This window comes from Elgaria multicarinata, chromosome 17, assembly GCF_023053635.1.
Source record: "Elgaria multicarinata webbii isolate HBS135686 ecotype San Diego chromosome 17, rElgMul1.1.pri, whole genome shotgun sequence".
Taxonomy (NCBI): domain Eukaryota; kingdom Metazoa; phylum Chordata; class Lepidosauria; order Squamata; family Anguidae; genus Elgaria; species Elgaria multicarinata.
Window position 1 is genome coordinate 22938048 of NC_086187.1, and position 21974 is coordinate 22960021.

Genomic DNA, 21974 nt, shown 5'->3' on the forward strand with positions numbered 1-21974 from the left:
ACCATGCACGAAAGCCAGGCTACCCCATCCCTAATTTTATGGGAACGCTTTCAGGCCGTCACGAGTGTAGAAGGAGAATTAGTATCATCATGGACGAGTGTAGAGGGTGTGTATTTTTCTTCTATCAAAATGAGGCAGCCCCCCCCTCCACAAAAAAACAAAATGGAGGACAGCCAGTGCAGCCCCTCCTGCAAGGAAAGGGACAAGATGGCGGCCTCATCATGATGGAGTTGGAAGCCCCTAAGGGTGGCAGCATCAGACACGGCCAGATTCAGCCCATGGGAAAGGGATCCTGCATCAACCCAGTTGGAATGAACTGGCTGTTCATTTCAACAAGACTCGTACCAGAGGACGTCCCGACGGAGCGTGACCCATGCAAAATCAGTATGTGTGTGAGTGAGGGTGTCGTTTGGGTTTTCCACCGTCGGCACCAAAGCGTCTGGAGCTACTCCTCCTGTAGGGCGATAGATTCACAGGATCTCCCCACCACCACCACATCTCTCTCCAGCTTGCCTGCAGCCCATGGGTGAAATGCAGCCATTGGAGAACTCCCGCTCAGTACCCTGCCGTGATCGAGCCGTTGTAGGTTTCGGTGCGGAAGCAGCTACTGTGAGACGTGCTGGTGAGGCTGTAGGCGAAATAGGCCACTGCGGAACCCAGCGTCAGCCCTGTCATATAGGATACAGTCATGGTGTTACCTGAGAAGGGAAAAATGAGACAGGCGGGGAGGTTAAACAAGATGGGCAGTATCCAACGGTAGTCCCATTCACTACCATGAGTCCACTCTGTATAGGAATACCATTGGATACTGCCCAATGGAACTTAAATCGTATGTTTGGCCTCGGCAATCTCAAGGGAAACTTCAATCATCATTGTTCCCAGCGTGTTCCAAAATGTATCTTTATCAAGGGAAAACATGTATCTGCAAAACCCAAATGCAAATATTCGACATACACTAAAAGAAGAACATCCACTGTGCTGAACTGCACTCAACAATTACTGTTATGGGCCCGTAACCTACTGAGCAGTATTGTGTGTGTACATTATGGTTTCCTACTGCAGTAATTGTTGCATGCAGTTCATTCCATCAGGTGTTGTCTTTTAGAGTACGAATGGTTCTTGTGTTTTCCTGTTATAAAGACACATGTGCTGGGGAACATGGGTGGGAGAGTGCTGTTATACCGTGTCCTGCTTTGTTCGCCTCTGGCCGATGGCTGGTTGGCCACTGGGTGAACAGAGTGCTGGACTGGATGGACCCTTGGTCTGATCCAGCGTGGCACTTCTGTTCTTAGGCTCAGATTTTCAAAAAGTGTTGAGAGCTCTATTAATCTGTGCAAACGACTACTCCTTCTTTTTCCCCCTTTGTGTTTTTGTGGCCTGACATCCACCAAAAGGGCTCCGTGGAAGGATGGGCTGAGCACAGAGCCACATTGATGCTCACCAGGGGTCTTTGCAAAGTACAAACCCGCCTTCCATCATAACAATGCTACAGCGAGACTTCGTGGCGTGATCTCTTTGTAATGATGTGGGGCCACATACGACATTTCCCATGTGAATAATTTTGGCAGACTCGTTTCCTGTAGCGACGACACCCTGTTATCACGGCCACTTCCTGGGGGTGGGGGGTGGGTGTTGATCGCCTGCTCTGCTTACCTGCCAATTCTCTCTGCTCCGGGCTCACTTTCCCAGCTGCCAGGATCATGGGGACGCTGCCGAAATATCCGTTGGTGATCCCCATGAGGAGGGAAAAAATGCAAGGCCAGGCAGGGTGGCTAAAGGTGGGCTTCCCGTTGGGATAAACACACATGATGAACAGGGGGATGAAGACCACTCGCAGGCAAGAGTAGATGAGAAGATGGGTTCCTCTCCAGTCATAAGGCAAGGCAGCCAGGATCTGGAAACAGAGCAAGAGAGAGAGAGGCAGGTCTGATTATTTCACAGAATGAAAGTGAGGTTGTGTGTCTTCATGAAAGCATAAGAGGAACCCTCCTGGATCAAATCAAGGGTTGGATCCAGATTGATGCTGGATCAACTAAGCTCGCAGAAGTGGATTTCCACACTCCCTCCTTCCCACGAAAGCTGATCCATTCCCTTGAAAGTGCTACACAAGAGGGGCTGTTCGCACATAATGCTAAACCGTTGTAGATTAATTCCCCCATCGGGCTTAGCAGAACATGCCAACCGCCATTTTGAATATACAAGCAGTGGTGGTGTGCTCATGGCTTACTGTGTTGTGCGAACCTGGGACTGTGGGTTATCTGAGGGAGTAAAAAACCCTCAAATAACCCATAGCTTGTTTTAGGGTTATCTGAGCGTTATCTACAGCCACCAACAATCCACAATGCTGGGTTTACACAACCTCACATAGAGAAGAAACCTCATATGGAGAGGGATCTCATGGGGAAAGGAAATCGAAAGAAAGAAAGAAAACCAGTCCTAGAGCAGGTTTGTAAACAGCCACTCACAAAATCTACCTGTGGTGGTAAGGGGGAATATTCTTCAAACTATTAAGGAGTCAGATTATGTCAAATAAAAATTTCAGGCTGTCTACATGCCACCAAATGACCCCAGTGTGACCAGAAAGGCTGTGAACACAAACAGGTGGGGCTAGAAATGTGTATAGACAGATTTACAGAGCGAAGAACTATAGATGACTTGTTTGAGTGGAACCACACTGTGTGCAGCAGAGAGGTAAAATGCATTTCTGAATGGGGCAGCCCAACGCCAGGGGACGGGGCCAGCTCCTACCTTGCCCACAAAGTCCGAGAGGTTGAAGATAGCCATGATCAGAATGGGAAGCCACTCTCCGAGAGTACAGTTCCGGATTTCGGATTCCAGCCCAGGAAAGAGGCACAGCGTGATGAAATAAGTCATCGCTATGGAGAGCATGTAGGCCCAGATTACCCTGGAGACGATGTAGCGATGCAGCATCATATCTGTGGGACCAAAGGAGTCGGCGTCAGGTTGTGATCACCCGTACAGGCAGGCCACACAGCTGACCTTCTGCATCCAAACCTGGTGTTCCTCATCCCTGTTCTATGAGTACCCTGGTGCAGAATCTCAGCTTAACCACTGACTCACTGGGGCTGTTCACACAACTAACCCATGCTCAGTGGTCGAGTGTGGGTTGTTGTTGAACCATGGGTTAGTATGTTATCTGAACGCAGCTAATTTTCCAGGGTGGCCTGTTAACCACCCTGAACAACCCAACAACAAATCGTGGGTTCGCAAGGTAGCTTGTTCGAGAAAAATAAACCACACTGCACTGTTAACAAGCTGCCCTGCGGAAAATGTCCTGGGTTCAGACAACAGGCTAACCAACTGAATATGGGATAACATGTTGTGTGAACAGCCCCATTGGGCTGCTTTCTTCAAGTCACCGTCTCTCAGGTCCAGATGCCTTTCTCCACCCTTGGTCTATAACATGGGGATAATAATAATTATCCGCTTACATTATAGGGTTGTTGTAGGAATGACTGAACATGTGAAGACTGAACAGATTAAGAACTTGGAAATTAACACAGTGCCTTTTCCCTCGGGATAGCATCATCACCTCTGAAGCTCGGCCAGCTGCTTTTGATTTTGGCCCGAGGGACGTCAAATCGCATGTAGGTACCACTGCCGGCCAGCTCGCCTTCCTGCCCAAAGGTGTCGGGAGGGAAGACCTCTTGTCCGCGAGGCCGATTCTCCTTGGGGGGGAAAGGGAAAGAATACAACCAGCTTCAGTTGCTTGTATATGTATGTGTGTGTGTGTTTGCATATGTGTGTGTTATGCATTTGTGTATTACTTGCACATTTTAAAAGAGAAATAGAATCATACGGTTGGAAGGGGCCATTTAGACAAAGTCCCTGCTTAGTGCAGGAATCCAGTTTAAAGCATCCCTGACAGATGGCTGTCTAGTCTCTGCTTGACCTTTCACTCCTGGATTGCAAGGATGAAATGAAATAAAAAATGAAATAATAATAAAAATATAACCATCATCACATAATAATAATTCCTTACCATTTGAAAATATTTTTTTAACTAACAAGGGAAAACTGTAGACAAACCTTATGCTACAGCTGTATTAACATTTAGTAGGACATCTAGGAATCAGATACACTAGCCTTTGGGGGCTGGATCTGTGCCATGAGTGGCCAGTGGCCAATCCCTGCCATAAGCATCACCCTTTGGCCGGCTTCCACTGAACCTTTAAAATATACCGTTGCCATGAGATCATTCCTGTACACCCCCTGTATCAGGCACATCTAGCTATGTTTTACTACTTTTAAATTATATATTGTTTTAACTTGGTTTATGGTTTAATTTGTTGTTAGCTGTATATATTTACTGTTTTATACTGTATGGTTTTATCTGTACGCCGCCTTGAGATCTTATTATTGATATAGGGCGGGATTATAAATGTTTTAAATAAATCAATCAATCTATGGCAGGCATCTGAAGATGAGCATAGAAGTACCAAGAAAACAGGGACTGGCTCCCCAGTGGGGTAAGCCTGCTTTCTTCCCAGATTTAGAATAGGGATTGCAGGCAAATCCATTTGGAGAAGGTGGAGATAGGTTTGGTTTCTTAGGTTCAATCTCCCCCCCCCCAGTTTCAGTTCCTGCTGTGGCACCCCATTCTGTCTGCAGTAAATCAGACACTAGTTTGTGGACTTTGTGGGAATTCTGAGCATTTTTCTTTTAAGGTTCTGCAATTTGCAAATTTCTGAGCATTCCGTGCCAATCACTGCTGGGTTCGTGCAAATTACAGCTGAATGTGTGCAAATTACGGAATTTACAACCGTAATGTGTGGAAATTGCTTAGGAACATGCACGAATTGCAGAACCTTTCCCCCACCCCAAAAAAAGTGCAAAAATGTTTCCTGGAGTCCGCAGCTCGGCTTGCAAAGCGAGTCATACAGGCCACAGAACTCCGTCAAACCGAAAAAGAAATCGAAAAAAAAGAACTGGATTCCCCAGCACTGGGCATGCCTAATTTGGAACGCCACTGACAGGCATACTAATCAGCAAATCAAACGGGGATTCGGTCTTGACCCTCCCCACGTGCTTCAGGCAGAACATTCGTCCCTTTCCAAAGTATTGTTTAAGTGCAACATGTATGTCCATTGCACTGTGCATTTTCTTCTCACTTTTAAAAACACACAGAGAAAGCAACGCGATCCCTTTTAGCAAGTTCAAACAATCCTCCAGGGGACGGGGCGGAGTGGTGTCATGATGTCATCTGGAGCCAGCCAATTTGCCCTTTGCACAGCCAGTTTCAGCTGCCAAAGGTAGAACATTCCCCCGCCCCCCATCCCAAGCACAAGCCTTAAGAGAAGACTGAACACAACCGGTGATGTCCGTCTGGATTCACCTTGACCTTTACTCGGAGGTGGAGTTTCAGAGGGGGCGAATGTCACAAACGCAGATGTGTAAAGCTCAGCATGAACTGCATTGCCAACATGGACCAGGAGAGGGCATCACCCATATCCAAACCAGCACTTATATGAGCTGAACCACAAGATTTACCAAGCCTACATTGAGTCTCCATTCTCCCCCACCCCAAAAAAGATAGCCATGTAAGTCTGTTTCAGAAAGAACATCAAGAAGAGTCTTGTGCCAAGACAAAGGATTTTTTTTAAAAAATCACATTATATGGGTTTATTGGCTTACTTAATCCCAGAGTGCTTGTTATCTGCGAATGACTAATAATAGTGCGATTGTCACTTTTTGCATTTAAATGCCTTCTCATCTCACTGTTTATAGATCTCCCTCACCCCAGCCCAAATGTGTACTTTATATAAACTAGGAACTCTCTGTAATATTCATAAGAATATCAGAAGAGCTGTGCTGGATCAGACCAAGGGTCCATGTAGTCCAGCATTCTGCTCACACAGGGGCCGACCAGCTGCCTGCAGGAAACCCACAAGGGTTCCTCAGTGACTGGTGTACATACATGATGGCACTCTTCAAATACTTGAAGGGTTGTCACACAGAGGAGGGCCAGGATCTCTTCTCGATCATCCCAGAGTGCAGGACATGGAATAACGGGTTCAAGTTACAGGAAGCCAGATTCCGGCTGGACATCAGGAAAAACTTCTTGACTGTTAGAGCAGTACGACAATGGAACCAATGACTTAGGGAGGTTGTGGGCTCTCCCACACTAGAGGCATTCAAGATGCAGCTGGACAGCCATCTTTCTGGTATGCTTTCGGGTGGATTCCTGCACTGAGCAGAGCGTTGGACTCAATTGCCTTATAGGCCCCTTCCAACTCTGCCATTCTATGATTTTATGATACTGGAGGTAGCATAGAGCCATCAGGACTAGGTAAGATGCTACATGCATCTGATAAAGTGGGCTATAGTCCACAAAAACCTATGCCAGAATAATTTTGTTAGTCTTTAAAGTTCCACAAGACACCGTTTGTTTTCTCATCTTTTTTGTTGTTTTAAATTTTAAACGTTCCAAAGTTTTAAAACATTAGAATGAAGCAGTTCCCCCCCCCTGCTTCCCGCACCCCAAAGCAACGTACGAATCTGATGTCTTCTGCGGTGACGTCATGGTGGACTCTGTATCCGGTGCCATTGTCCACAGCCCCTTTGAGGTCAGGTGCTCCGTCGCGGGAGCGAGCAGTATAGTATTTTACAAAATGGGTCCGCTTCACCAAAAGGTGGAGGATGAAGCAGGTGAACTCCAGGCTGATGGAGATGAAAAAGAAAATGATGGTGTTCTCCTTCTCGTCCGACAAGAGGAGTTTGGTGAAGATCCGGCTCAGAGAGATGATGACTCCAGCAGTGCCTGGAAGAGGGAGCAGACTTAATAGCGGGCCCTGGGCCTTGCAATTATTATGTACTCCTCATTTCATGCTACAGCAGCCTTCCGCAATCTGGTGCCCTCCAGATGTTTTGGAATCCAGCACCCATCAGGCCTAGGCCAAAGACCAGGAATGCTGGGAGTTGTAGTTCAAAACATCTGGAGGGCATCAGGTTGGGAAAAGCTGTGATGGAATCTGTGTGCAGCTGCCCTGTGTGGCAAACCTGGACTGACTCCACCCACCTAGACTGGCCGTTGGATCCCTCCAGACAGGAAGGAGTATAAAAGACTTCCTGTTCAGCTCAGCCTTGCTTGAGCAACAGGGTTGTCTTAAGCTCTGGTGTGTTCCTATATCCTTGGTTATTCTTCATGATTTGTCTACCTTATGTATTTGATAGTTATTTATGAATTTATTTATCCATCTAACTCAGGATTGTCGGCATTGACTGGCAACGATTCTCCAAGATTTCAGGTAAGATTCTTTCCTGGAGATGCACGGGATCGAAACTGGGACCTTCTGTATACAGCTTCTTCCTGAGGGGTGGATTTCAGAACAGCAAGAGTTCAGAAATGAGAAGGCTCTCTGAAGATGACCTCCATTGGTCAGAAATGGGACTATTCTGCCTAGAATCAAAATATACTATGCAAAATCTGCAAATCTATTTCTTTCCTTGACGCCAAACTCTGGGTCACTCTGGTGCCAGGTCTTTGATTTTTATGGTGCAAAGTATAAACATTCATAATCATGGATTTATGGCCTTGACCATAAACATCACAATAAAGTCTGCCTTGCATTACAAAGAAACTGCAGATTTCTTAGTCGTATGTTACCAAACTTTCTTGCTTTTCCAGAGTCAAGATTCATTTTCCAATTAAAGCTTGCAGGCCAGTTGTTAGTAAGATTAATATTGCACTTCCCAAGAGCTTTTGTTGCCTTCAGAAATCAATCTGTAGGGTTACCCCAGCTTTGGGACTTCAATATAGAAAAGCAATCGCTGACTCTGGGTTACATATCTGTAGATGCGGGGCTATGGGAGATCTTGTATAGAATCTCCTAGAATGTGAACTCTGCAAGGATATAATATCAAACAGGGCCAGTTACAGGTAGGAGACCCTCCACAAAGTGCCCTTTGTCAGTTCCATCCTATGCTAGTGGGGGCCCCTCCCCTGATCACAGACTTATCTGATGCCAGGCGCTATGTCATGTGCTTTGGGGCATTCTGAAAAATTCAAAAAGGCAGTTCATAGCTGCCTGCTGTTCAGGATAGAAGACAAAGGACAGGTGTCGGTGCTAGTGGGCCCAGTCAGAGTGCTGGTATCCCGACAGCTGCCCAGGAGTGCCAGGTGCTGACACCAGCTCTGGACCCAAACATGGTTAGATTTGGGCCTTGATCCATTTGGCAAAAAAGAATGGCAGAGACATGTATTGTTGTTGTTGTTTATTCGTTCAGTTGCTTCCGACTCTTTGTGACTTCATGGACCAGCCCACACCAGAGCTTTCTGTCGCCTGTCGCCACCTCTAGCTCCCCCAAGGTCAAGTCCATCACCTCCAGAATATCTTCCATCCATCTTGCCCTTGGTCATCCCCTCTTCATTTGCTTTCCACTTTCCCTAGCATCAGCCTCTTCTCCAGGGTATCCTGTCTTCTCATTATGTGGCCAAAGTACTTCAGTTTTGCCTTTAATACCATTCCCTCAAGTGAGCAGTCTGGCTTTATTTCCTGGAGTATGGACTGGTTTGATCTTCTTGCAGTCCAAGGCACTCGTTTTTGAAGGCAAGGAACTCTCAATGCCCCCCTTGCCCAGTCAGTCTACATGTGGTCACCAGCTGCTGTTGCTGCTCATTCTCTCTCTCATCATTGGTAGCCCTTGCTACCACTCAGAGGCAGAGAGCCAGCGAGCAAGTTGGCTGTTGCTCCTCCTCCTCACCACCTCCGTTGTCTGGGCCAGAGCAAGAGGCAGATGAACACAGCAATGGTGAAGAGGTGGAGCAACGTCAGGGGGCTCTGGTCAGTGCCCAACCACGCCTACCTTTGATCTGGTCCTGGCTAGGAGCCGTCCATTTGGATCCACCCCTACTATTAGGTGGTTCCATTCTTTTGTTTATAATCTAAACTTTGAAAGAGGTGATCCGCAACTAATATAACCAAGGGAAAACATTAAAGGAAACTATATGAAGCGCTGCCCATCGCGTAAGAACGTGATGAGGGCTGTTCCTTTTGGCCCACAGCTCTGCTGTATTGTGGCCCTGGTTAGGCCTCATCTAGAGTATTGCGTCCAGTTCTGGGCTCCACAATTCAAGAAGGACGCAGACAAGCTGGAGCGTGTTCAGAGGAGGGCAACCAGGATGATCAGGGGTCTGGAAACAAAGCCCTATGAAAAGACCCTGAAGGAACTGGGCATGTTTAGCCTGGAGAAGAGAAGACTGAGGGGAGACAAGATAGCACTCTTCAAATGCTTAAAAGGTTGTCACACAGAGGAGGGCCAGGATCTCTTCTCGATCCTCCCAGAGTGCAGGACACGGAATAATGGGCTCAAGTTAAAGGAAGCCAAATTCCAGCTGGTCATCAGGAAAAACTTCCTGACTGTTAGAGCAGTGTGACAATGGAATCAGTTACCTAGCGAGGTTGTGGGCTTTCCCACACTAGAGGCCTTCAAGAGGCAGCTGGACAAGCATCTGTCGGGGATGCTTTAGGGTGGATTCCTGCGTTGAGCAGGGGGTTGGACTCGATGGCCTTGTAGGCCCCTTCCAACTCTGCTATTCTATGATTCTATGGCTTTCTCTCTACCTCTGACTCTAGGCCAACAGAGCAGCCAGCAGAACATATCTGCTTAATATCCATGAGTGTGCCAGGCTGGGTGCCAGGCAGAGTATTACCAAGAGTGCCCCAGCTGTCAGCCATTAGCCCCTATGCCTGTCAGCGAGTGGCCATCACGTAGGGCCACCTCTTAGTACCATCTGGCCCAACCACTCCGCCTAAATGCTACGGAATCCAAAGCCTGCCGTAGGAGCCAATGGTTGTTGACTCTGATTAGTAGAAAGATAACAGACGTCAGGGAAGCCGATAAAGCAGAACATCTTGCTCTTCTGTATCAGATGTCGAAGGGCTGAGCCAGCACGCAGTTGAAAATGGACAATGCCTCAGACAATACTTACCCCCTTGGGCATGGAGATGAATCTCTTGAGTCAAATAAAAGTGTGGGATTTGGAGATGCTCAATGATTCAAGGGGGTTTGAGAAGCGGATAGAGGGAGGCAGCTTTTCCCATACATCCATATTTCTTTTGTCCTGTGTTTCACCTTGAACAGTTTGGGGAGGTTTTGTTTTTTTAATCAGCACGAAAACCTGTTCACCAAAGGTGGAAGTAGGATGTGTATAAACACCAAAGCAACAAACCTTCTACCTTTTTACCCTTTTATTTTACCCACAGAAAATCCATTGAGTAGGGGAAGATGGAAGACTGGCATGATGTATTTAGGGTGCAATCCTATGCACATTAAGGCAGACAAAAGTCCTACAACTCCCAGCATTCCCTACTGCTGCCAGGTTGGAGTGACAGCATGGGAGGACTACTAATTTGACAACTAAGACTACTAAAGGAAGCACTGCAGAATGGAATGCTTAACTCTTTCTCTCGGTGCCATTTCCCTGATCTAAATTGCCCCCATCCAAGGTGTTATTTTCTCGCAGGTAATTGTACTTTCCCACAGCAGGCTGGCTGGCTGGCTGGGTAACTTAGATCAGTATAATGGTACTGAGGGATGAATTCCACCCCATATTGCTTGTGGTGTTTCCTGGTCAAGTTAGCAGCCCTCCTTGCAGCTGCATGTAAATAACAACCAGGAGATACGTTACAGATCTCCTGACACAATGTGTACTCCAGCACGGAGTAAACAGGTTTAACGCAATACTCACTCTCGCCGGTCATCACACCTTGGGTGTACCGCTTCGGCAACATCCCAGTGTAGCCATAGAAACTGGATTGCTGCACTTCAAAGGGGAGACAGAGGTAAGAAAGGAAGGAGGGCAGTTATTACGCCACGATCAGCAAGCTCAAGTAAGAATTGCACATTTATTTTGGAGATTCATTTGTATCCAATAATAAACTAACTTATTCTTGCATTCAATCTGGGCTCAATCTAGGCCTGCTTATTTATTATTAACATTTATATATGTCCTTATTTGCTAAAATGCCAATAAAGCCTTTTTTTTTTGCTGTAAATAAATAATCTGGATTATATCATCAGTGGAAACAGATAGTATGATCCAGCAGGACTCTGTTTACCCTACTGTGTAACGGACTCTCTAAGTCATTGCATAGGATGTATCCATCCAGCCCTCACAACTCTGCTCAGTCAAGGACGCTTGTGGACACGACCCATAGTGGGATGCTTGAGGACACGGCCCATGGTGGGTTAGCATTACATGTAAACCCAGACTCATACTCTGAACTGAGCAACTAGGACTTTGCCAATGTTTCCCCCCAATTAATTATTTTCCCCTTTATTTGCTGCATAGATTTCCTTTCTGTTTAGTTACAGCTCTTCTGTAGTTCCTCTATAATATTAAACTTTTTAGTTTTACTGCTGCTTTGGTATTTTTTTTATTTATTGGCTCGATAGACTATTTTTTTATTGATATGGTTGTTGTTTGATGCATACTGCTGTTTTATGCTGCCACTTTAGACATTTCTATTTTGGAGGTGGAAGAGCAGGATATATACGTTTCTTTAGGGTATTTAAGTATATAAGTTTAAGGTTTTGCTGGTAAAAACAACACCATAAAGACACAGTCCATGAAAACTAATGCCGCAAGGTGCCACAAGACTAAGGTGCAGCAAACTAACACGGCTACCCCTCTGGAAATTGTATACTGGCAAAGAACAATAAAATTGGTGGGGTGGCGGCGGTAGTGGCAGTAAGGCTCCATTCCCAGCAAAGCTGAATATCCACATCCTCGTTGAATGTCTCCCCTCTCTATACCCATCCCCACACATACCTGTGCAACCAAAGGCCACGACGCCCACTGCAATGAGGTTGATGGCATAGGCTTGCCGTCGGGGAAAAAGATCCAACCAGACATCACAGATGCTCACAAACAGAAGGGGTCCCAGTGCAAATAGGTACCCTGCAACAAACGAGAGGCAAAGAGAGAACATGCCGTTCAATTCTAAATAAGAGATGCAAGGGCATGAAAGCTGCTGGGAGAAGCAGTATTCTCTGGCAGGCAAGCCCAGGAGCAAGCAGGCAGCAGCATCTCTTCTTCTTCTTCTTCTTCTTCTTCTTCTTCTTCTTCTTCTTCCTCTTCCTCTTCCTCTTCCTCTTCCTCTTCCTCTTCCTCCTCCTCACTATCAGTGTTGTCTGGGCCAGAGCAAGAGGCAGGTGAGCCGGCGGGTTGCAATGCTGAAGGGTTGGAGGACCAACTCCAGGTGCCTCCTGCCTCCATCCCCTGCCTCTAATTATTAAGTAATTATTAATAATAATTTAATTTATGATTAAATTCCAGAATTTAAGAAAGCCATAAAGACTGATCTGTTCCGGCAAGCCTACCCAGTTGAGTTTTAAGATGCCTTTTTTAATGGTGTGCTGCTTTTAACGATGCACTGGTTTTAAACGTTTGAATTAGTTGTATGTATTTTAGGGTGTTTTTATTTGTGTTGTACCCCGCCTCGATCCAGAGGGAGAGACGGGTAACAAATAAATATAATATTATTAATTAATTAATTAATTAATTAATTAATTGCATTTCTATGCTGCCCAATGGCTGAAGCTCTCTGGGCGATTTACAATCATTAAAACCTCAAAATACACCATAAGACACAGTACAATGTTCGAAGCACCCGTGTTTCAAAGAGACGTGGCCAAACCCAGGATGGAGGAGGAGGTAGCAGGATGCTGGACTTACCCACAGCAATCCTGGTGTGGAGACTGAGCATTTCTACAAGGGCGTTGTTGAGGATGACTGCAACCAAGGCGACCAAGATGTAAGTAAGGCTCATATCAAACACGATAGAAGTCCCTGCAGAAGGACACAGAGGAGAAGAATGAGGCTGGAGGCAGACAGGCAAGGTAGCATGAGAGGGACATTGCATGCCCTAAATTTCTTATATGGAGCTGCTTTCTCTACAGGTCGAACATAAACTAGCAACAGGGTAATTTCAAAATACATTTAGAGCTAAATGTTTCGGCTTCCTCCCTCATCAGTAGCAGTGATGTCAAATGAGAAAGTCTTGCTATCCATTTAACATTGCGGCTACTGATAAAGGCGGAAGCCAAAATGTTTAGCTTTAAATATATTTTGAAATTACTATGTCGTTAGTATGTCTTACATAGTTAATTTTTGTGAGCCGCCCAGAGAGCTTTTGCTATTGGGCGGTATAAAAATGTAATAAATAGTTTAACTAAGATTGTCTGCAGCCATAATCCATAAGCTCTCTGTGGGGCTGCCCTTGGAAGCTGCTCCGGAAGCCGGAGCTCGTGCAGAACGCTGCAGCTCGGCTCTTGTCTGGAGCTGCCCCTTTCCAGCATGTAACTCCTCTGCTGAGGGAACTGCACTGGCTGCCTATTCGCTACCGGGCCAGGTTGAAGGTTTCTTGTACTTGTGTACAAAGCCCTAAACAACTTGGGACCAGGATACCTGAGAGAGCGCCTTCTCCCTTACCAACCTGCCCGGTCACTGAGGTCATCCGAGGGTCTGCTCCTGGTGGTTCCACCTAGATCCATCCTCCGATTGGAATCCACCAGGGGAAGAGCCTTCAGCGTGGTGGCTCCCCTCCTGTGGAACTCCCTGCCTCTGGAGGTCAGGCAGGCACCAACCTTGTACTCCTTTCGGCGCCTCCTGAAAACATCTTTATTCCAAGAAGCCTTTCTTTAACATGCAGCCTTGGATTTCTGTTTTTGCTTCTTTTAAAATTTGTTTTAACTGCTTTATTCTGTTTTTGTTTTTATTTTACCTTGTACACCGCTCCGAAATTTTTCAATGGGGAGCGGTATATAAACATTCTAAATAAATAATAAATAAATAATGGATCCAGAGTCTCCTTCATGCTTTGCTGTTGTGCTGCTAGATACATACCTTTCTGTTTCTCCGTATATATCCACATTCAGTGCCTAGTTTTAATGGCTTTAGTTTCAGAAGCTTTAAAGGAGTGTTGAATGACCAGTGATGGAATGACTGAGTCTAGCAAAAGATCCTAAATCTACACCTTTGGAGCGTGAATATATTGAGAAATTATACCTGGGTACTTGTGATGAAGATAGTCCACATCTGTAATAAAGCTGTTGTAAGGCAAGAGGAATCCCACTCCTGCTAGCAGCATGGCGAAGTAAATCCCATGGTACCGATCCTGGGGCTCTGGTTCTTCACAGACTGTAGCCCAAAAGGAGAGAGCAAGGAGATGAGACCTTCATCCACCAAGTGATTTCAGGCAGCCTAGAAGATCCAGAGCTGCCCTGTGCTTAATAAGCAGCAAGTATTTTCAGGTGGCACTGAGAGAGCCGGAGTTACCCCATGTTTAATAGGACGAATCCAATCCCACAAAAATCTATTCTTGGTTCTTCATCCCTAAGGTTTCTTCCTGGTCTGCAGCTTAACTTAGACGTATTGCAAGACAGAAGTGGGAAGATGCCATTGTGTCATTGCTGTTATTAAACAATGGGGAGTCAGGAACCCATGGTGATCTACTGCAAATGATCCAGAGATCTACCCGCAGGCCCTGATCTACCCCTGTTCTAGGCAACTATTTCAGCATCCAACATGTTCCAGATGATTTCATTTCTTTGGGGGAAACTATTTAAAACCAGCCAAAAGGGGTTTAATTGATTAACAAATTTTTCGATCATGCAAACTTACCCGCAAGTAACTTCCACTCTGTTCAATGGGGTTTCTCTCATGTAAATGTGTATAAGATAGCAGACCTCATGAGGAAGGTACAAACAGGGCAGGCAAAGTGAAAGCATCTATCTATCTATCTATCTATCTAGATATAGATAGATAGATAGATAGATATCCGTTCATGCTCTGCCACTTTACATAAATGGATAAAACTGGAAAATGTTAAGGGGCGGCAACTAAGCACCGCTTCCTCATTCCAGCTTGAAGAGGAGGGATTTAACCACCCCCTTTAGATTTAATTTTTTAAATGCTGGCATTAATGTTTGAAAACGGCAGGCGTTTGCCGTGTATCTAGCACCTGAGGGGTTGATGCACACTGCACAATAAATACCAGCCTGATTAAATTCCATTCGGCAAATTGCAACCTTTCAGCTGATACCCAGGAGTTGCTCAAATACCAGATCTTTGTTGTACGAAGTAGCCAAATAGCATAGTACGGAGCAAGAAAAGGCCAACGAATATGCAGAGAGATTAAAGGGTGGAGGTACCGGATAGAGGTCTAATAGAAACTGTGCAAACACAAGACTTCTCTTGGTAGAGATTGCTCGAGAGCCATTCTACAAAATGATGGGAGACCTGAGCTGGAGCATCCATACCAAAACGAGTTTGTCATTGTGTGATATTTATAAGAGTTCATCTAAAAGACAAGCTTGGCCAATGTTCAGCTGAAGAACTTGAAACGTGATAATGCTAGCAAATCATATGAACAGAATTTTTAACAAAGCATCCCCTAAAGGCAAAAACAGGGACAGAATAAAGACAATTATTTTCCGGAGAAATGGGAAATGTAGAGGGACATGGAATAGAGCATCTCAGAAGAGGGCATGGCTGGCTGCAACTCTGAACAGGGGCAACATTGGGTTGCAAGTCTCATTCGTAGCTTCCTATGGTCCAAAGCTGTGGAGGTGTGTAAACACAAACATTATCAAGGAAAGAAAACTATCTCAATAAATGTCAGAGGGAAATGTAGTAGCTACCGCTAAAGACAACACCCTTTATGGGAACTACATCAAGAGATTTGAGGGAACCCTCACCTGGCTCCATGAAGGTGAGAACTCCCTTTGCTTGACACCCTTTTGCCTGAAGCTCCTCTTCTTCCAGCTGGTAGCTGTCGAAGCTGAAGCTCATCACCACATTGCCTTCAGGGGTCACCACGGGACTGATGTCCTTGAAGTGGTCTCCTCCTACAGAACCCATGGCTACACATTGACCTACACATTGAAAGAAGAGGTCGTAATCTAAATAAATGTCCCAACTCACTCTCCGGAGTCTAGAGATGTTTATTCTGAGAATACTAGTTCATGCAATGATTGTTCTGTCACTGAAGTAAATCACACGTACCAGGTGCATGGCAGCCTTCTGATATGTGCAACTTAGGGCTCAAAAAAGAAAGAAAAGCACATCGCTAGCAGCAGACAGAAAGTTCAAATGGTCCATCTGCAACCGGATCGGTTCACCAGCTCAGATAACAATTCTTTTGCTGGAGACAGTGGGGATACTTTAGGTGCATATGATGTAGCACCAGATTTGTTAACAGATAATACAAGGTTGTTGTTTTTAAAAGCATGTCACTAGTAGCCGATAGTGAGTTCAAACTGGCAAGATGTGAATAGAAATATAAAATTAGCTCATAAAATACCCAATCTTAACATGAAAGCATGTGTACCATGAAATATGGGGCTCAAAAAGCAAATTGCTAGTAGAAGCTGAGCTGTTGCTGTTTTTAAGGAAGGAAACAAACAATTCAACTACTTTCTAGCGACCCCTGATTTCTACCAGATGCAGACAACAGGCTTCTTGATGTACTGTAAATAGGGGTGTCAAACCTCTTTCAGGCCAGGGGAGATACTCTATTTTGGAGCCCCTGTTGTGGGGAGAGTGCATTCCAGTGGTGGGTGGAGTTCATGGAAAAAAGTGTTACCTTTATACCGAAAGTGCAGAAAAGGGCAACTAAAATTATCAAGGGGTTGGATGGAGCATCTCACCGATGAGGGAAGGTCACAACAGCTGGGATTGTTTAGCTTGGAAAAAAGAAGACCGAGGGGGAGACATGATAGAGATGTACAGAATCATGCATGGTGTGGAGAAAGTGGTTAGGGAGACATTTTTCTCCCTCTCCCATAATACTAGAACTCAAAGGGGTCATGCAATGAAGCTGAGTAGTGGAAGATCCAGGACAGATAAAAGGAAGGACTTCTCCACACAGTGCATTGTCAGACGATGGGATTTACTACCACAAGATGTAGTAATGGCCACCAATTTGGCTTTAAAAGGGGGGTGGATAAATTCCTGGAGAAGGCTATCAATGGCTACTAGTCCTGATGGTTATGTGTTATCTCCAGTATCAGAAGCAGCAAGCCTATATACATCAGTTGCTGGGGAACATGGGTGGGAGGGTGCTGTTGCACCATGTCCTGCTTTCTTGGTCCGTGGCTGACAGCTGGTTGGCCATTGTGTGAACAGAGAATGGATGGACCCTTGGTCTGATTCAGCATGGCTCTTCTAGTGTTCTCATGTTCTTAATTTTAAATTTTTTGAATGCTGAATACATGGAGCAGTGCAGGCTTACTGCTCCATTACTAAATGCTTTTTCATTTGCATACCATAAAACAAGCAGACCATTTTTCTCATTGGAAAAAACACATTGGAAGGCCTTTAGCTGGAGCTACAAGCATCATCATTTTTACCTGAGGTAGCATGCTTTGCTGTTCTCTACCAAAAGGACATCAATATATATATTTTTATAGCTTCAGCTGCTGCTCTGCATTATTTCTTAGCGGGATGCAGTCATGCTTAATTAACCTTACGTTAACTCCCTTCATCGGAAGAATACAAGCAGATGAACAACCTGTATTAAAAACAAACACGGGAAATATCTCTGCTTGCAAACCCACGATACTAAATGAAAAAGTTCAACCCAGATAAGGCTAGGCAGGAAATGATTTCTATACACCAACTGTAAAAGATGTGTGGTCTGTTTACTTTTTAAAATAGCAATCCTATTTTAAAACCTCTTATCTAACACTTGTCAATATTCAGCCAACAGACTTGGCGTGTCTGTGTATTTATGTGGACGCATTACACAAACTCCTTTTTGTTACACTAGATCTAATCTAGGCCTGGAACTAATTCTCATGTCCCTAGTTTATTATTGGAAGTCCCAAATGAATGGTAAAAGGAAGAAAGCATCGTATGTAGGAAACCGACATGTTTCATGGGCAACATCACTGAAAATAGACTTCATCTCCTGTGATGTCTCTGCTTGTATGAGCCACCAGGATTTTTTTTAAAAATGTTATTTTTTTGCCAACCTCATCACAACCATTCTGTGCTTTCCAAATTTGCTTTAACATTTCAAATCTAGCTGTTCTGGAACTGCCCTCACTGTCCAGGGAATGAGCTCCAGAAAAAGCAAGCCAAAATCATCATTATAATCACCTGCCATTTTGACATATTTTAACCAGCTTTTGGTATTCAGTTAGAGCAGCCCAACCTCACATTTTCCAGTCATGTCAAGATTGTTTTACTCAGATCCATTGGACATCTCAAGTATGAGAGTGTGGAAGGGAGACGCTTTAGACACAATTAAACTCACGAAGTACAACTTCAAACAAACATGGTATGGCAGTTTATCATTGTTTATTCACTAGTGCAACGTCCCAGTTATGCTTTAAGCCTTTCAGCAGCCAGGACAAACAAAGCAATCTTATCTGTTACATATTTCTCCCCATCAGATACCAAATAAACTTTTCTGATATCTCGGCTGTTTTACAACAGGAAGCGCAAGGGATGGTGGCTATTTTCCAAAAATAAATCCGTACAGATAAAACGAGCATGAATGTGTTTATGCACCCTTAGCCTTGCATCTGGATTTGCTCATCTAAGCACGACTCAGAAACCTTCTTCCTATCGTGTGTTGCAAGCCAATTCAATTCCTCTCTCTGCCTGAAGTTACTTACACAGCCAATTTCTAGAGACTTGGCTTGTGGCAAATCTGCTTTCCCTCTCACTCTGATCTTGAAATGCATTTGCGGTGAATTAGTCAGAAGGGCACTTTGCCACGAAAAACAGGCCGTTGTTTTGTAGACCACTGCTCAACGTCTCCCAGCCCTTCCCGTTCAGTCGCATAACAAACAACCCTGGAAGACTGACCTTGAACGCAATCACCCTTCAGGTCTATCTCGTACACCAGGGATGGGGAAGATGTGGCCTTCCAGATGTTGCTGTACTGCAGGTCCCATAATCCCTAAACATTGGCTATGCTCGCTAAGACGGATGGAGTTCTAGCCCAGCAACATCTGGCGGGCCATTCCTTCCCCAGCCCTGTCATACTCCATTACATCTCTTCATGGGCCCAACCCTGAGACCCAGTGAGACCCAGGGTGGTGTAGTGGTTAGGGGGTTGAACTGGGACTCAGTGGATCTGAGTTCTAGTTTCCACTCAGCTATGAAGCTCCCAAGGTGACTTCGGGCTGTCCCTTACCCTCAGCCTAACCTACCTCACAGCATTGTTGTGAGGATAAAATGGCCTGGTTAGGCCTCATCTAGAGTATTGCGTCCAGTTCTGGGCTCCACAATTCAAGAAGGACGCAGACAAGCTGGAGCGTGTTCAGAGGAGGGCAACCAGGAGAATCAGGAGTCTGGAAACAAAGCCCTATGAAGAGAGACTGAAAGAACTGGGCATGTTTAGCCTGGAGAAGAGAAGATGGAGGAGAGACATGATCGCACTCTTCAAATACTTAAAAGGTGGTCACACAGAAGAGAACCAGGATCTCTTCTCGATCCTCCCAGAGTGCAGGACACGGAATAACGGGCTCAAGTGACAGGAAGCCAGATTCCGGCTGGACAGCAGGAAAAACTTCATGACTGTTAGAGCAGTACGACAATGGAACCAGTTATCTAGGAAGGTGGTGGGCTCTCCCACACTAGAGGCATTCAAGAGCCAGCTGGACCATCATCTGTCGGGGATGCTTTAGGGTGAATTCCTGCATTGAGCAGGGGGTTGGACTAGATGGCCTTGTAGGCCCCTTCCAACTCTGCGATTCTTTGATTCTATGAGAGAAGGGTCATCCAAACCACCTTGGGTTCCTTGGATGAAAAAAGGCAGGATATAAATATAATAATAAATAAAATGATTTTTTAAAAAGGGAACAGCCAACCTGTTGCTCAACATTTCTAAAATACAAGGTTCTGAGATTCAAGTCAGCTGAGAAATCATGTCTCCGGCCCCAGCTGTATGGAGGGTGGTTGTAGCAAGGGAAAGGCACTTTACATATGCCTCAGAAGGAAGTTATTGCTGCTTCACATATTCCAAGCCAGATCCTTAGCATTCAAAAACAAAACACATTCTGGGATTAAGCCCAGATGTGCCCAAAGCTCAAGTTAACACCTTCCCCAAACTGGTGCCTTCCAGATGTGTCAGATGGTGGCTTCCATCATTACGCCTGGAACGCTCTTCCAGAACATTTGAGAACTACAAGTTCAATCGCAGCTTTTAAAGCTCAACTAAAAACTTTTCTTTTTCCTAAAGCTTTTAAAACTTGATGTTGTGCAGACTTTATACTGTTAGTTTTACCCTACCCTGTGCCTGCTTACCCTACCCTGTACCTGTTTGCATTCTCTTCCCCTCCTTATTGTTTTACTAGGATTTTATTAGATTGTAAGCCTATGCGGCAGAGTCTTGCTATTTACTGTTTTAATCTGTACAGCACCATGTACATTGATGGTGCTATATAAATAAATAAATAAATAAATAAATAAATATAATAATAATAATAATAATAATAATACCCATCCAGCATGGCTATTGGCTGCATGGGCAAGGCTGTTAAGGTGCAATCCTATGGTTGTTAGGACAGAAGAAGAAGAAAAAAAATCCTACAACTCCCAGCATTCCCCAGCCAGCAATGCTGGCTGGGGAATGCAGGGAATTGTAGGACTTTTTCTGTCTAAACATACGTAGGATCGCACCCTTATGCTCTTACATTTCTGTCCATCCATCACACCGTTGTTTTTCCTTAAGCAACCCAGGAGTCTTGTGATTGCTTTCAAAACATCACTCCTGTGATCATCTTAAGATATATGGAATTCGGAAAGGGAGCTTCTTCCATGGAAGAGGAGATGCTGTCTGACCCTTGGCACACTCACATCTTGATATAGAGACATCTCTCAAACTTTCCTATCTTATGCCTCATTTGCAACACAGGAATGTTGCGCGGAGGTCCTCTTACGGCACTCACAAGAACTCGCAGGAGCCATCAAGACTGAGAGGTGATCATCCAAGATGGCTCTCTGGAGGCAGCACCCCCTGGCTACCCAAGCAAAAGGTCTCCAGGAGGCTTTCAATACACACTGAGTAGTGTATTCAGAGTAATAAGAGATTTAGAGTCTGGAAGCAATATATTGTAGATGCCAATTAATTTGTTGAATCATTGCCTTAATTAGTACAAATAAACTGAAAGAGCCTACAGTTCCACCCAATGAAACAGGTCTCGACTAAATAGCACCGCAGCGGTCTTTACACCTCAGATGTAAACTTATTAAGCTGTCAGACTGTTGGCCCATCTCAACCAATATTGCCTGCTCTGGTTGGGTATGTCATGCAGAAGTCTTCCCCAGTTCTTCTAGCTGGGATCCTATCAGACGGTGATGGCAGAGATGGAGAGAGCAATCCTATGGTCCTTGGGAAAGTATTCCAGGAACCATAGGATGGTTTGGGGTCCCCTCCCGAGGCCACAGACACTGCTACAACTCTGAATTCTAAGCCTTCCTCCTTCCACAGCCACTGTGCAAAGAACCATGTCGACTTCTTCCCGAGGTTGCAAACATGGCCTTGGAGGGAAGGAAAAGGAGGTGGGTGCTGTGATGGGTGGGAAGGGGAGAAGCCAGGATACGAGAAATCCTCTAGCCTCTCCAGACCCAGCTCCTGACAGCATGCCATCCCTAGATGAGCTCAAAGGCCTGTGTAGAGGAAATACATTTAAAAGCCTCTGTCACTCCTCCTGCCCCACCAGAGAGTCAGGGAGCAAGCATGCCACGGCATCTCCTGCTCCTCCTCCTCCTCCTCCTCACCACCACCTTGGTCTGGGCCAAATCGAGAGGCAGGAGAAGAAAGAGATTGCAAAGGAACAAGCCCCATTGAGCTCACTAGGACTTACTTCTGAGTAAATACTCTCAACACTGCACTGCTAGCTTTGTTTTTCCAATTTGCGTGTTGCTTCGATCCCAAACCCCCAAACCTGCCTCCCTTTGATTCCATCTAGCAAACAATCCTTGCAAAAGGTCC

At 45.3% G+C, this 21974-nt stretch overlaps 1 protein-coding gene across 1 annotated transcript; it reads right to left on the reverse strand.

Annotated features, from left to right (window-relative positions):
- Positions 1 to 204: 204 nt before the first annotated feature.
- Positions 205 to 15886, reverse strand: SLC29A4 (solute carrier family 29 member 4). Its single transcript, XM_063143099.1, has 10 exons — positions 15724 to 15886; positions 14033 to 14164; positions 12701 to 12814; positions 11795 to 11923; positions 10712 to 10786; positions 6516 to 6781; positions 3554 to 3689; positions 2749 to 2936; positions 1654 to 1894; positions 205 to 698 (listed from the first exon to the last, which is right to left on the reverse strand). Exons 1-10 carry the CDS (start codon positions 15884 to 15886, stop codon positions 556 to 558), a joined length of 1587 nt encoding a protein of 528 aa, XP_062999169.1. The 3' UTR covers positions 205 to 555.
- Positions 15887 to 21974: the final 6088 nt, after the last annotated feature.

What these genes read in the sequence shown, in the direction of transcription:
- SLC29A4 (XM_063143099.1), bottom strand. Translation starts at nt 15,886, where the DNA reads ATGGGTTCTGTAGGAGGAGACCACTTCAAGGACATCAGTCCCGTGGTG. An exon ending in TCTTCATCACAAGTACCCAG is followed by an intron (nt 12,815 to 14,032) that starts GTATAATTTCTC and finishes GTCCTTCTGCAG; the next exon opens with GGACTTCTATCGTGTTTGAT. An exon ending in TCTCGGACTTTGTGGGCAAG is followed by an intron (nt 1,895 to 2,748) that starts GTAGGAGCTGGC and finishes CTCTGTTTCCAG; the next exon opens with ATCCTGGCTGCCTTGCCTTA.